The sequence below is a fragment of the Hylobates moloch genome, unplaced genomic scaffold (assembly GCF_009828535.3).
Source record: "Hylobates moloch isolate HMO894 unplaced genomic scaffold, HMol_V3 SCAFFOLD_4, whole genome shotgun sequence".
Taxonomy (NCBI): Eukaryota; Metazoa; Chordata; class Mammalia; order Primates; family Hylobatidae; genus Hylobates; species Hylobates moloch.
Window position 1 is genome coordinate 61703705 of NW_026652279.1, and position 12376 is coordinate 61716080.

The following is a 12376-nucleotide window of genomic DNA, read 5'->3' on the forward strand; positions in this document are numbered from 1 at the left end:
GGATCCAATTTCTTCTGTGCACATCTTAGGCTACTTTCACTTCTCTTTCCTTATTATCCCATTTCCAAGGATATTTAGTTATCCTCTTAACATCCGAGAAATGCAGAAATGCAAATCAAAACCACAGTGAGATAGCATCTCACACCAGTTAGAATGGCCATCATTAAAAAGTCAGGAAACAACAGGTGCTGCAGAGGATGTGGAGAAATAGGAACACTTTTACACTGTTGATGGGACTGTAAACTAGTTCAACCATTGTGGAAGTCAGTGTGGCGATTCCTCAGGGATCTAGAACTAGAAATACCATTTGACCCAGCCATCCCATTACTGGGTATACACCCAAAGACTATAAATCATGCTGCTATAAAGACACATGCACACATATGTTTATTGCAGCACTATTCACAATAGCAAAGACTTGGAACCAAGCTAAATGTCCAACAATGATAGACTGGATTAAGAAAACGTGGCACATATACACCATGGAATACTATGCAGCCATAAAAAATGATGAGTTCATGTCCTTTGTAGGGACGTGGATGAAGCTGGAAACCATCATTCTCAGCAAACTATCGCCAAGGACAAAAAACCAAACACCGCATGTTCTCACTCATAGGTGGGAATTGAACAATGAGAACTCATGGACACAAGAAGGGGAACATCACACACCGGGGCCTGTTGTGGGGTGAGGGGAGGGGGGAGGGATAGCATTAGGAGACATACCTTATGTTAAATGACGAATTAATGGGTGCAGCACACCAACATGGCACATGTATACATATGTAACTAACCTGCACGTTGTACACATGTACCCTAAAACTTAAAGTATCATAAAAAAAACCAAAACAAACAAACAAAAAAACATCCCAACCCCTCCTGTGTTGGACTGGGTCAGACAGTGCATGTGTTACTTTGAAGGGTGTATTTATTTCCATCACAATCAAGAATTCCAATGGAAGTACTTCACCAAAAGCAAGGTTGGGAGAGTCTCTTCGGTTGCTGCCTCTCTGCCTTTTTCTCTGCTTCTTCTAACCCGATCTACTTTACCTGAGGCCACTGTTACCTGCCTGCAAAGCTGGACCATTCCTCCCACCAAATATCAAAGCTTCTTCCCACAAAAGTCTCTGGTCCTGGTCTGTGTCCTCAGTCACCGAAGTCAATGCACTCCCTCTCCTCATAGGCAGTGGGGAGCTGTCATTTTAGCTGTAGTATTAATTGTCCCTCAGTAAAGGAAAGTAGGACATTACCTGTGCCTGGGATTCTTTCTCAGTCTTAGTATAATGCTATCTCAGAAAGTAACTGGTTGCTACCACTCAGGAGAGGCTAATACATGTGTTTACTTTTCACCATAGTCTAATGAGAATTCCAGTATGTACCACCCAGCTCCAGAGGCCCCCAAGTACAAAAGTGGTCAAGGTACTCCAAAATCTGAAGGCTGCTATCCCACATGCATGCAAGTGAGATGCCACTGTCATCACACACTTTCTTCTCTGTTCTCCATATACCTGGGCTAAAAAACTGACCACTAACACACAAGGAAGCTAAATCTTGGTCAACCACTCCATCAGGAATGGAAGAATCAGGAAAAACTGATCTTCCTCATGAACTGCCTGAAAGAATTCTCTTCAAAAGACACCAGGACACCTTCTCCACAGCACTTCACCCGAATATGCAGCAAGGCGATACTAACCTTGCGAGGTCTCACACTCCACCAGATATCTCAGTGATGCTATTTCTCATCATCTTGGTATTCTCAGCTACCAAGAAAAATGTAGGCCTCAAGGGTCAATTGTCCTCTCACTTACTGTATTTTCATTCCTGTATAATTTTGCATTCTTCCCTCTGATTCTTCCCTTCCTCTCTGACTTGCCTCCAAATCCTTCCCATGGTGTGCTCTGAATCTCTCTGAAGACATGTAGAACCATGCAAAAGCACAACTTTGCGGCCAGGCAGAACTGGATTTAATGATTCAAATGTGGACTTGCTGTGTAACCTTAAATGCATATGGCCTCACTGTGCCTTATGACCTAATCTGTAAAATCCAGATGACAGTAATTACTTTGCAGGGTCTGGTAATATTATAATGTATAAGACAGCCAAGTATAGTACATGGTACATTCTCAGTGTTCAACAAATGACAAATATTGCTATTTTTGGGACTCCTACATTTTACCCTTTCCACAGACTCCTCATTCTAAGTCCTGTTCTATCTCTTGTCCAACCCTTTCCCCAGGATGTACAACCCTTGAATATCTCGAGAAGGCTACTTGTGCCCCCAGAGCCCACACACCAAAATCTGAGTGGCAGCATTGTCCCAGCCCATCATGCCACTTCCACGCCATTCCTTTCCATTCTCTTATCAAAACACCTCTGCTCTCACGGCTCATGCCACACTTGCCCACTCCTCAGTTCTGCCTCTCCTCATCATTGCGCTTTCTTTAATAAGGACTTTGACAACTGTGTCAAACTTTTTTCTCTCCTAATTCCCTCCCAGTTGTGGTTAGTCTCAACTTGAACATGGATGATCTTTATAACATTGTGGCTTCAGAATTCTTCAACTCCAAAACCCTCTGCCCACTCTCAGCAACTCAGTTCCACAACCACATCTGGAAATGTTCTACCTCTGCATACTTATGATACTTTACCGTACTTAAGTGGTTCAAATATCTGGCTCTCCTTGGTGGCCTGTTAGGTTCCCACTGCTACAGAACATATCTTACGAGAGGTTTTAACCTTATCCCTAGGACAGTGTCTGGCACACGGTGGGTATTTAATAAATATTTATGGAATGAATAACTTGGTACATTTATATAGTTTTCTAGAGATAATCTTGTTTGCTAATCACCTTAGGAAGACAGAAACATTATAATTCCCCTGTGTAAACAGGGAAATGAGGCTCAGAAAAGTTAAATGACTTAGTTAAGGATACATAATTAGAGCGATACAAATACTTTTATATCACCTAGAGGCTGGCAGGGGCTTTTCCTACCATCCTAGCTACAAGACCAGCTCTATTCTTCCTCTACCTTCCTTACCCTTGTATACTTGTTTCTTATAAAATCTTATCAGAAAATTTGGAAAGATGATAGCTTACTCGTTTAATGCACATATGAACAATTCTGATAGGATTATGCATCTCTGTGCTTTAAAGGGTGTACTGATATGAGACTTGGTATCTTTTTAAAGGAACTATGTAATGTTATATTTGATTGCTCCTAGTGTGCGTACTAAGATGATAAATATTCAGTCTATTACCCACATTAAGTCAATTTCAAAACTAAAAAAAGCAGAAATCCAGTATTGTATTCTCTGATTAATTCAATCCTGCATTTAAGCTTCCTGAAAAAGCCTGCAGAATGACAGTTCAAAACTTCTCTGGGTTACAAATGAAAAATGATCATTGGCAGAAATCTGAAAACTCCCTTTTAATATATAAAGAAGACTTCTGCAATCAGGAAAGCAAAAACCTGCTTCCTGAACCACTGTACTCCACATCCCATGCATGGCTGAATCCAACACCATCTTAACTGGCATTATTTATAATCCCGAATTGAGAAGTATCTAGTTCCAGGCAATGAATCAGAAGTCTTTCTTATCAGCTGGAATCTTTAAAAATATTTTCCTAGTTTAAGGAAGCCAGTTGAGATCCCTAAAATATTTTCCTAGTTTAAGAAAGGCATTTTTAAAAACAGATCCTTGCTAATGGTTTGTTTTCATGGTGAGTTTCCACCTCTGTATATGGCAATGACATTCAACATTCTTCGGAAGGCACTGCTATGCTACACACTGAGGCATGTAAAGTTTTCAGGGCTGTAGGTACTTATACTCCAGTAGGGAAGAAATATATGCACAAAAATAACTTCCTTGCATGTACTGGTATTGATTAGCAGCAGGAGCCGAAGTTCAATTATGAATAATACAAATAAAACTTATAGAGTCAGTCAATTATAGCTAACAATTCTTGAATGCTTGCTATCTGCCTGGTACCATGCTGAATACTTTAATACACTAACTTATTTAATTTCAAGAATCCTGTGAGGTAGCCATTCTAGTCGTCATGTTACAGATGAGAAAGTTTAGCCTGAGAGAAGTTCAATAACTGGCCTAAGGTCAAAGAGCTGGTTAAATAGTGGAAATGGCATTCAAATACAGGGTTTTTCACTCTAAAACACAGTGCTTGTACTTCTTGTTACCTCCTTCTACTGAAGCTTATCATCACCAATACAGGTACCGTGTAGTTTGTTTTTTTACCTGTCATAAAATGTGAATCTGCTAACTGGTGAGGGAATCACAGGGAGGCTTTCAGCTGGCTGTGCTGCAAACAGTACAGACTCCAGTGGGTTGGCAATAACAAATTATAGCACAGCCAAGAGTCAAAGTAGTCCCTGACCTATGGTCTTGTTGCTATTCTTGTTTTACTAGATTTTTCAAATAGCAATGTGGCACGTACCATTACTATGCCTAACTAAACATTAAAAATCACTATTACCTTGCCAGATATGCCATTGTTGATGAAATTTTTAAAAACCAACAAAATAAATGATAAGAGTTTCTACGGAGTAAAAATATAACACAAAGCAATTCAGAAAAAGTGCAACAAAGCCATTGCAACTTAGAAGGTAGCAAGTATCCAGCTGAGTATTTTGTTGAAATGGAGGCCTAATCCTGGGCTAGGAAAAATTTAATAACCAAGTAGTCTTTGTGATATTTGCTGAATAACAAAGAATATTCAAATCCAGAACTAATTATCAGAATCTATTAATGGTGCTGAAAATAACCTAATAGTTTAGAAAATATTCATGATGTACATGTTCACAAATACATGGCTTTAAAAACAGAGTACAATCTCACTTTTAGACGTAAATCCAACAAAACATGTACATATATAGACTTGTATACTGAAAACTACAAAATGTTCATGAAAGACATCAAATATCTAAAAATAGAGATATACTGTGTTCATGGATTGGAATACCAGGTTGTCCCTCCATATGCACAGAAGATTGGTTCCAGGACTCCCTTCAGATACCAAAATCTGAGGATGTTCAAGTCAGTGATATAAAATAGCACAGTATTTGCATATAATCCATGCAGATCCTCTTAGAGCCTTTAAAAAATGTCTAGATTACTTACAATATCTAATACAACAGTGGTTCCCAACCTTTTAGGCACCAGGGACTGGTTTTGTGGAAGACAATTTTTCCACGGATGGGATGGTTGGTGGTTTGGGGATGAAATTGTTCATCTCAGGGCAACTGGAATTAGAGTCTTTCTCATAAGGAGCATGTAACCTAGATCCCTCGCATGTGCAGTTCTGCAGTTCACAATAGGGTTCGTGCTCCTATGAGAATCTAATGCTGCTGATCTGACAGGAAGTGGAGTAATGACAGTAATGCTGGCTTGCCTGCTGCTCACCTCCTGCTTTGTGGCCTGGTTCCTAACAGGCCACAGACTGGTATGATCTGTGGCCCAGGGTGTAATGCAATATAAATGCTATGTAAATAGTTGTTATACTGTATTGGATTTCATTTAAAATTTTTTTATTTTTAATTTTTGTGGGTACATAATAGGTGTATATATTTATGGGGTATATGAGATATTTTGATACAGGAAAGCAATGTATAATAATCACATCATGAAAAATAAGGTATCCATTCCCTCAAGCATTTATCCTTTGTGTTACAAACAATCCAATTATACTCTTTCAGTTATTTAAAAATGTACAATTAAATTAATTTGACTATAGTCACTCTGTTGTGCTACCAAATACTTGGTGTTATTCATTCCCCTACTACTCTTCCCAGACTCTGGTAACCATCCTTCTACTCTCCATCAAAATGTGTTCAATTATTTTGATTTCTACATCCTACAAATAAGTAAGAACATGTGATGTTTGTCTTTTTGTGCATGGCTTATTTCACTTAACATAATGACCTCTAGTTCCATCCATGTTGTTGTAAATGACAGGATCTCATTATTTTTTACGGCTGAATAGTATCCATTGTGTTTAAGTACCACATTTTCTTTATCCATTCATCTGTTGATGGACACTTAGGTTGCTTCCAAATCTTGGCTATTGTGAACAGTGCTGCAATGAACATGGGAGTGTAGATCTCTCTTTGCTATACTGATTTCATTTCTTTTGGGTATGTACCTAGTAGTGGGATTGCTGGATCATATGGTAGCTCTAGTTTTAGTTTTCTGAGGAACCTCCAAACTGTTGTCCACAGTGGTTGTACCAATTTTCATTCCCACCAACAGTGTATGAGAGTTCCCTTTTCTCCACATCCTTTCCAGCCTGTCTTTTGGATAAAAGTCATTTTAACTGGGGTAAGATAATATCTCATTACAGTTTTGATGTGCAGTTTTCTGATGATCAATGATTTTGAGCACCTTTTCATATGCCTGTTTGTCATCTGTATGTCTTTGTTTGAGAAATGTCTATTCAAATCTTATGCCTATTTTTTAAATTGGATTATTCATTTTTTTCTTATGTAGTTGTTTGAGCTCCTTATATACTGTGGTTATTAATCTCTTGTCAGATGGGTAGTTTGCAAATATTTTCTCCCATTCTGTGGGTTTCTCTTCACTTTGTTGATTGTTTCCTTTGCTGGGCAGAAGCTTTTTAAGTTGATGTGATCCCATTTGTCCATTTTTGCTTTGGTTGCCTGTGCTGGTGGGGTATTGTTCAATAAATTTTTGCCCAGACCAATGTCTTGAAAAGTTTCTCCAATGTTTTCCTGTTTTGGTTTCATAGTCTGAAGTCATATATTTAAGTCTTTAATTCATTTTGGTTTAATTTTTGTATTAGGCAAGAGATAGGGGTCAAGTTTCATTCTTCTGCATATAAATGTCCAGTTTTCCTAGCACCATTTATTGGAGAGACTGTCCTTTCTCCAATGCATGTTCTTGGTATGACTGTCAAAAATAAGTTCACTGTAGTATATTGGTTTTAAATATGTATTATTTTTAATTGTTTTTTAAATAGTTGTTTAAAAAATATTCTTGATACGTAGTTGGTTAAATTCACGGATACAGAACACAAGGGTATGAAGGGCCAACTGTGCTTAACATAGCAAATACGTCGATTTATCCCTAATTGATATATAGTGTTAATGGAATTCCAACTAAAACCTCCGCAAGATTTTTGTAGATATAGACAAGATGATTCTAAAATTTATATGGAAAGGGAAAGGTAAATTGAATAACTAAAACAGTGTTGAAAAAGAAGAGAAAGTGGGAGGAATCAGTGTACCTATTTCAAGACTTTTTAAACTATAGTAATCAAGACTGTATGTACTGGTAAAGGGATAGTCATATAGATTAATGAAAAAGAACAGAGAATCTGTGAACAGACCATGCAAATATGCCCGCCTGGTTTTTGACAATGGTGCAAAAGCAACTCAACCAACAAAAGACAGCTTTTGGCCGGGCGCAGTGGCTCACGCCTGTAATCCCAGCATTTTGGGAGGCCGAGGTGGGTGGATCACAAGGTCAGGAGATCAAGACCATCCTGGGTAATATGATAAAACCCCGTCTCTACTAAAAAAACACACACAAAAAATTGCCAGGTGTGGTGGCGGGTGCCTGTAGTCCCAGCTACTCGGGAGGGTGAGGCAGGAGAATGGCGTGAACCCGGGAGGCAGAGCTTGCCGTGAGCCGAGATCGTGCCACTGCACTCCAGCTTGGGTGACAGAGACTGTCTAAAAAAAAAAAAAAAAAAAAAAAAGGCAGCTTTTTCAACAAATGGTGCTGGAGAAATTGGACATCCATAGGAAAAAAATGAATCTGAACTCAAGTCTACCACCTTAAACAAAAATTAATTCAAAATGGATCATGAATTTAAATGTAAAACGTAAAATTCTCTTAGAAAATAAGAGAAAATCTTTGGGATCTCTGCTTAGACAAAGAGTTTTTATACTTAACACCAAAAGTATAACCCATAAAAAAATTGATAAGTTAAACTGTATCAAAACAAAAGACTGCCGCATGAAAGATCCTGTTAAGGGAATGAAAATAATATCTTGATACTGGGAGAAAATATACCAAACTATATATGTGAGAAAGGACAACCATTTAAAAAATATAAAGAACTCTTAAAACTTAACAATAAAGAACAATCCGGCCGGGCGCGGTGGCTCACGCTTGTAATCCCAGCACTTTGGGAGGCCGAGGCGGGCGGATCACAAGGTCAGGAGATCGAGACCACGGTGAAACCCCGTCTCTACTAAAAAATACAAAAAAATTAGCCGGGCGTGGTGGCGAACGCCTGTAGTCCCAGCTACTCGGAGAGGCTGAGGCAGGAGAATGGCGTGAACCCAGGAGGTGGAGCTTGCAGTGAGCCGAGATTGCGCCACTGCACTCCAGCCTGGGTGACAGAGCGAGACCCCGTCTCAAAAAAAAAATAAAATAAAATAAAGAACAATCCAATCAATTCAATTAGAAAATGGGCAAAAGACATGAGCCAGCATTTCATCCAAATGGATATATAGATGACAAGTGATGAAAAGATGTCCCACATCATTAACTGCTAGGAAAATGCAAATGAAAATCAAAATGAAATATCACTACACATCTATCAGAATTGCTAAAATTAAAAAACCAGTGATGACACCAAATGTTGGCAAGGATGCAGGGAAATTAGATCACTCATACATTCCTGGTAGGAATGTAAGTTGGTACAGTCACTCTATAAAACTACCATATGAACCCAGCAACTGCACTCCTGGGCATTCATCCCAGGGAAATGAAAACTTATGTTCACACAACAACCTGTACACAAATCTTTATGGTGGTTTTATTTGTAATAGACAAAAAATGGAAAAAACTCAGATGTCCTAGATAACTCTTCAGAAAATTGTGCTACATGATAAGTGAAAAAAAAGTCAATCCTAAAAGGTTACATGTTGTATGATTCTATTTATATACTGTTTTTGAAGTGACAAAATTATATAAATGGAGAAGTAGTGATTGCCAGGGTTTCAGGAGAGAGTAGGGGATGGGAGGAAAATGGTTGTGGCTATAAAAGGGGAACATGAGGGATCCTTGTGGTGACAGAAATGTTTTCTAAGCTGTATCAATGTAAATATACTGGTTGTGACATTCCACTATAGTTCTGTAAGATGTCACCATTGGAGGAAACTGGTTGAAGAGTATGTGGAATCACTCTGAATTATTCCTTATAAATCCATGTGAATCACAATTATCTCAAAGTAAATAGTTTACTTAAAAAATTAAAAGTATATATTTTTTGTAAGAAAAATAATGAGAAGATATGTATCAAAATCTTTATCCTTAGGTGGTAGAAAATCAGTGACTTTCATTTTCTCCTTCTGGATTATCTGACTTTTCTAAAATGAACATACATTGTTTTGGTAACTAAAGAGTTGCAGAAGACATCAGCTATAAAAACACAACTAATATCTAATGACATAAGCTGCTCAACTCAGCATATCTGGTAATATGTTAGGCCAGGGGTCCCTGTTTTGATTTTGAGATTTCTAAGTGTCTGATGACCAGTGCATAGAGTATGTTTAAAATGAGCTAATCTTTTCTTTTAAAATTTTACACTTCAATTTTTTCCATTCTGTATTCTATTTCTGCAGTTATCTAGTAACCTCTACTCCTTCAAGGTATTTATGAAACCCCACAAATTCTCAATTTATGGAACCTTTAGCATCAGGCTGGATCCATAGGTAGTGAGAGTTATGTGTATCCATGAGAATGTCATATTTATAGATAGCCAAACTGAATAGAATTTGACCAGAAAGTCCCCGCTGTTAACTCCTGGAATGAGTTTGTCTTGTAGAAGAATGGAACCATGATCCTAATACAGAGGTAATAGATACTTCTGATCCTTAGTCACTTAATTCTAAAGGATGCTGAATGCAGGGAGATAACACATGAGGACAAGGTAGGACCTCAGAGTAAGTATATTTTTTTTCTAAAGGGAGAACCTAAAATAATAATAGCAATAATGTATGTTTGCTCAGTGCATACTAGATACCAGGCGTTATTCTAGGAGCTTAACATGCATTGACTCATTTAACCCTCATAACTAGTGGCCTTCCAACTGGGGTATGTGTTCTGGGCATGCAAATACAAGATACGCACATGCAAGGGTATTTTAAGGAAATTTGTCTTTAGACCTTAACTTCCATTTGTACTTTATTTTTTAGCCGCCTGAGAATCCAACTACATTCATATTGGCTTTTCCATGTTAAAAAAAAAAAAAAAGCCAAACTTCTCACTGAAAACAAATCTTATTACAGTTCATTATCTTGTATACCATTGTCTTTGGGGTAAACAGACTCCTGGAATCCAAAATATGCTATGACGGGATATACTACTGGTTTCAGGGACACATACTTTCATCAGGACATCTTTAGCCAGCAGGTCAACTATTTTCAATCACAATCAATTCTTATTTAATACTGTTATAGAATATTTACTCTTTTCTACCTCCCATTTAACAAAAATAAACTTTGAAAGCCATGATAAAAAGTTTTAGATCCAACTTAAAAATGTGTGAGGAAGTATGCATTTTTTCTAAGTTCTTTACAGAGTACATTTTTGAGGACCACTGCTCATAATAGCCCTATGAAATAGATATTAATATCTGCAACCCCATTTTACATATGTGGCACAAATAAGGTCCAGAGAGATCAAGCAACTTGCCCTAGGACACATAGCTGGTAAAGATCAGCGTTAAGATTCTAACCTGAGAAATCTGACCCTAGAACCTGAGTTCTTAACCACCATGCTATATACTGCCTTTACAGTTTCAATTAATACTTACTCAGGCCCAGCGTGGAATCGGAACAATGTACCTGTGAATCACGAGAGGAGAGACTGAGCAAATAATCCCGTCTTAAAGAAAATATTGGAAATATGTCTAGAAAAAGGATTTTACTTCTGCCTAATGATACTGGTAGAAAATGGTTAGTTTTCCAACATTATTTTTATTCTTGTCAGAGATGGCAGAAACAGGAATTTGGGATACTCAAGTGGCTTCAGATACAAAGATTATGTGGGAAATTGAGAAGCTAGTATGCTTTTGTAATGTAAGTCAGGCACATAAGTTAGAATATGGCTACATTTCTGGTGACAGAATAACTTATGATGATTATGGCTGGGAACAGGGTAGAAGACTTGTGCTGCAAAGCATTTATCAGCATGCATCTTTAAAACTGGCTGCTCTTGTTACCTAATTTCTTACACTGCTTCTTCCCTTACAAAACATGAGTCTTTCCAATCAAATTCCACAAAGTTCATTTATTAAAACATTTTGTTTTGGAAAAAGAAGGTGAACATGGACACACATACATACATGCACACCCCTTAAAGGTAGGGTTTCTTTTTTTTTTTTTTTTTGAGACAGAGTCTTGCTCTGTCACCCAGGCTGGAGTGCAGTGGCACAATCTTGGCTCACTGCAAGCTCCGCTTCCCAGGTTCACGCCATTCTCCTGCCTTAGCCTCCCTAGTAGCTGGGACTACAGGAGCCCACCACCATGCCCGGCTAAGTTTTTGTATTTTTAGTAGAGACAAGGTTTCACCGTGTTAGCCAGGATGGTCTCGATCTCCTGATCTCGTGATCTGCCCACCTCGGCCTCCCAAAGTGCTGGGATTACAGGCGTGAGCCACTGTGCCCAGGCCTAAGGTAGGGTTTCAAGAATGACATTTTCCAAATGACCTTGGGTTAAAATTACTTGTAATCCCAAGCTACTTTGAAATGTTTAACCTCTGCACTCATTTCAAGTTTTCTTAAAATATACTTTAGACTACACGGGATGGAATGAAGCAGGCAAACTCTAGGGAGGACAGGAGAGGCCAGTCAGCCTGTCAGCACTGGTATACCTGCAGAGAGCTCCTAGGACAGTGGTGATGAGACAAGTTGTGCAGTTCTGATGGAGAGGTTTTCCTGAGCATTTGGGTGTCCTAATTAAATATAGCCTTATTTCATGATAGGAGTGACTCAGGGTCAAAGGCAATGGGAAATGCTACAGAGAACATTACTGCAACCCCAGGATGGTCTGTTTGGCTTTGGAAAGGCAGAGGCTAGTGTTGCAGAGAAAGAGCCCAGGCAGGGGATTGCAGAACAGTTTCATAACCTACCACTGGGAGGCCCTGGGCAAGTCTGCATCTCTGTCGCATGACTCAGAAAAGACTATGACTCAGAAAATCAGAGCTGGAATTGCTTTCTCTAAATTTCTTAGAAAATGTTATAAGGTAGAGGAATAATCTCTTCCCTGAAAAATCACAACCAGCATGATTGAATCCCATGCTTGCATTCCCAGCTGCACTTTTCCAAAAGGTGTTTTCAATTATTTTCAGTGAGCTAATGTTCCCTTGACTATCTTAAAGACTTAGAAGATCC

At 38.5% G+C, this 12376-nt stretch overlaps 1 protein-coding gene across 16 annotated transcripts in view; it reads right to left on the reverse strand.

Annotated features, from left to right (window-relative positions):
* The window catches only part of CMSS1 (cms1 ribosomal small subunit homolog), a 362094-nt gene that overhangs the window by 77506 nt on the left and 272212 nt on the right, over nucleotides 1-12376 (reverse strand). For 6 of the 16 annotated variants that reach the window (XM_058437592.1, XM_058437596.1, XM_058437594.1 and 3 more), the window contains one exon: nucleotides 10799-10829. The exons of the other annotated variants lie outside the window; for them this stretch is intronic. In XM_058437592.1, the coding sequence (XP_058293575.1) occupies nucleotides 10799-10829 (31 nt within the window). The remainder of the gene's footprint in view (nucleotides 1-10798; nucleotides 10830-12376) is intronic. 16 annotated transcript variants of the gene reach the window in all.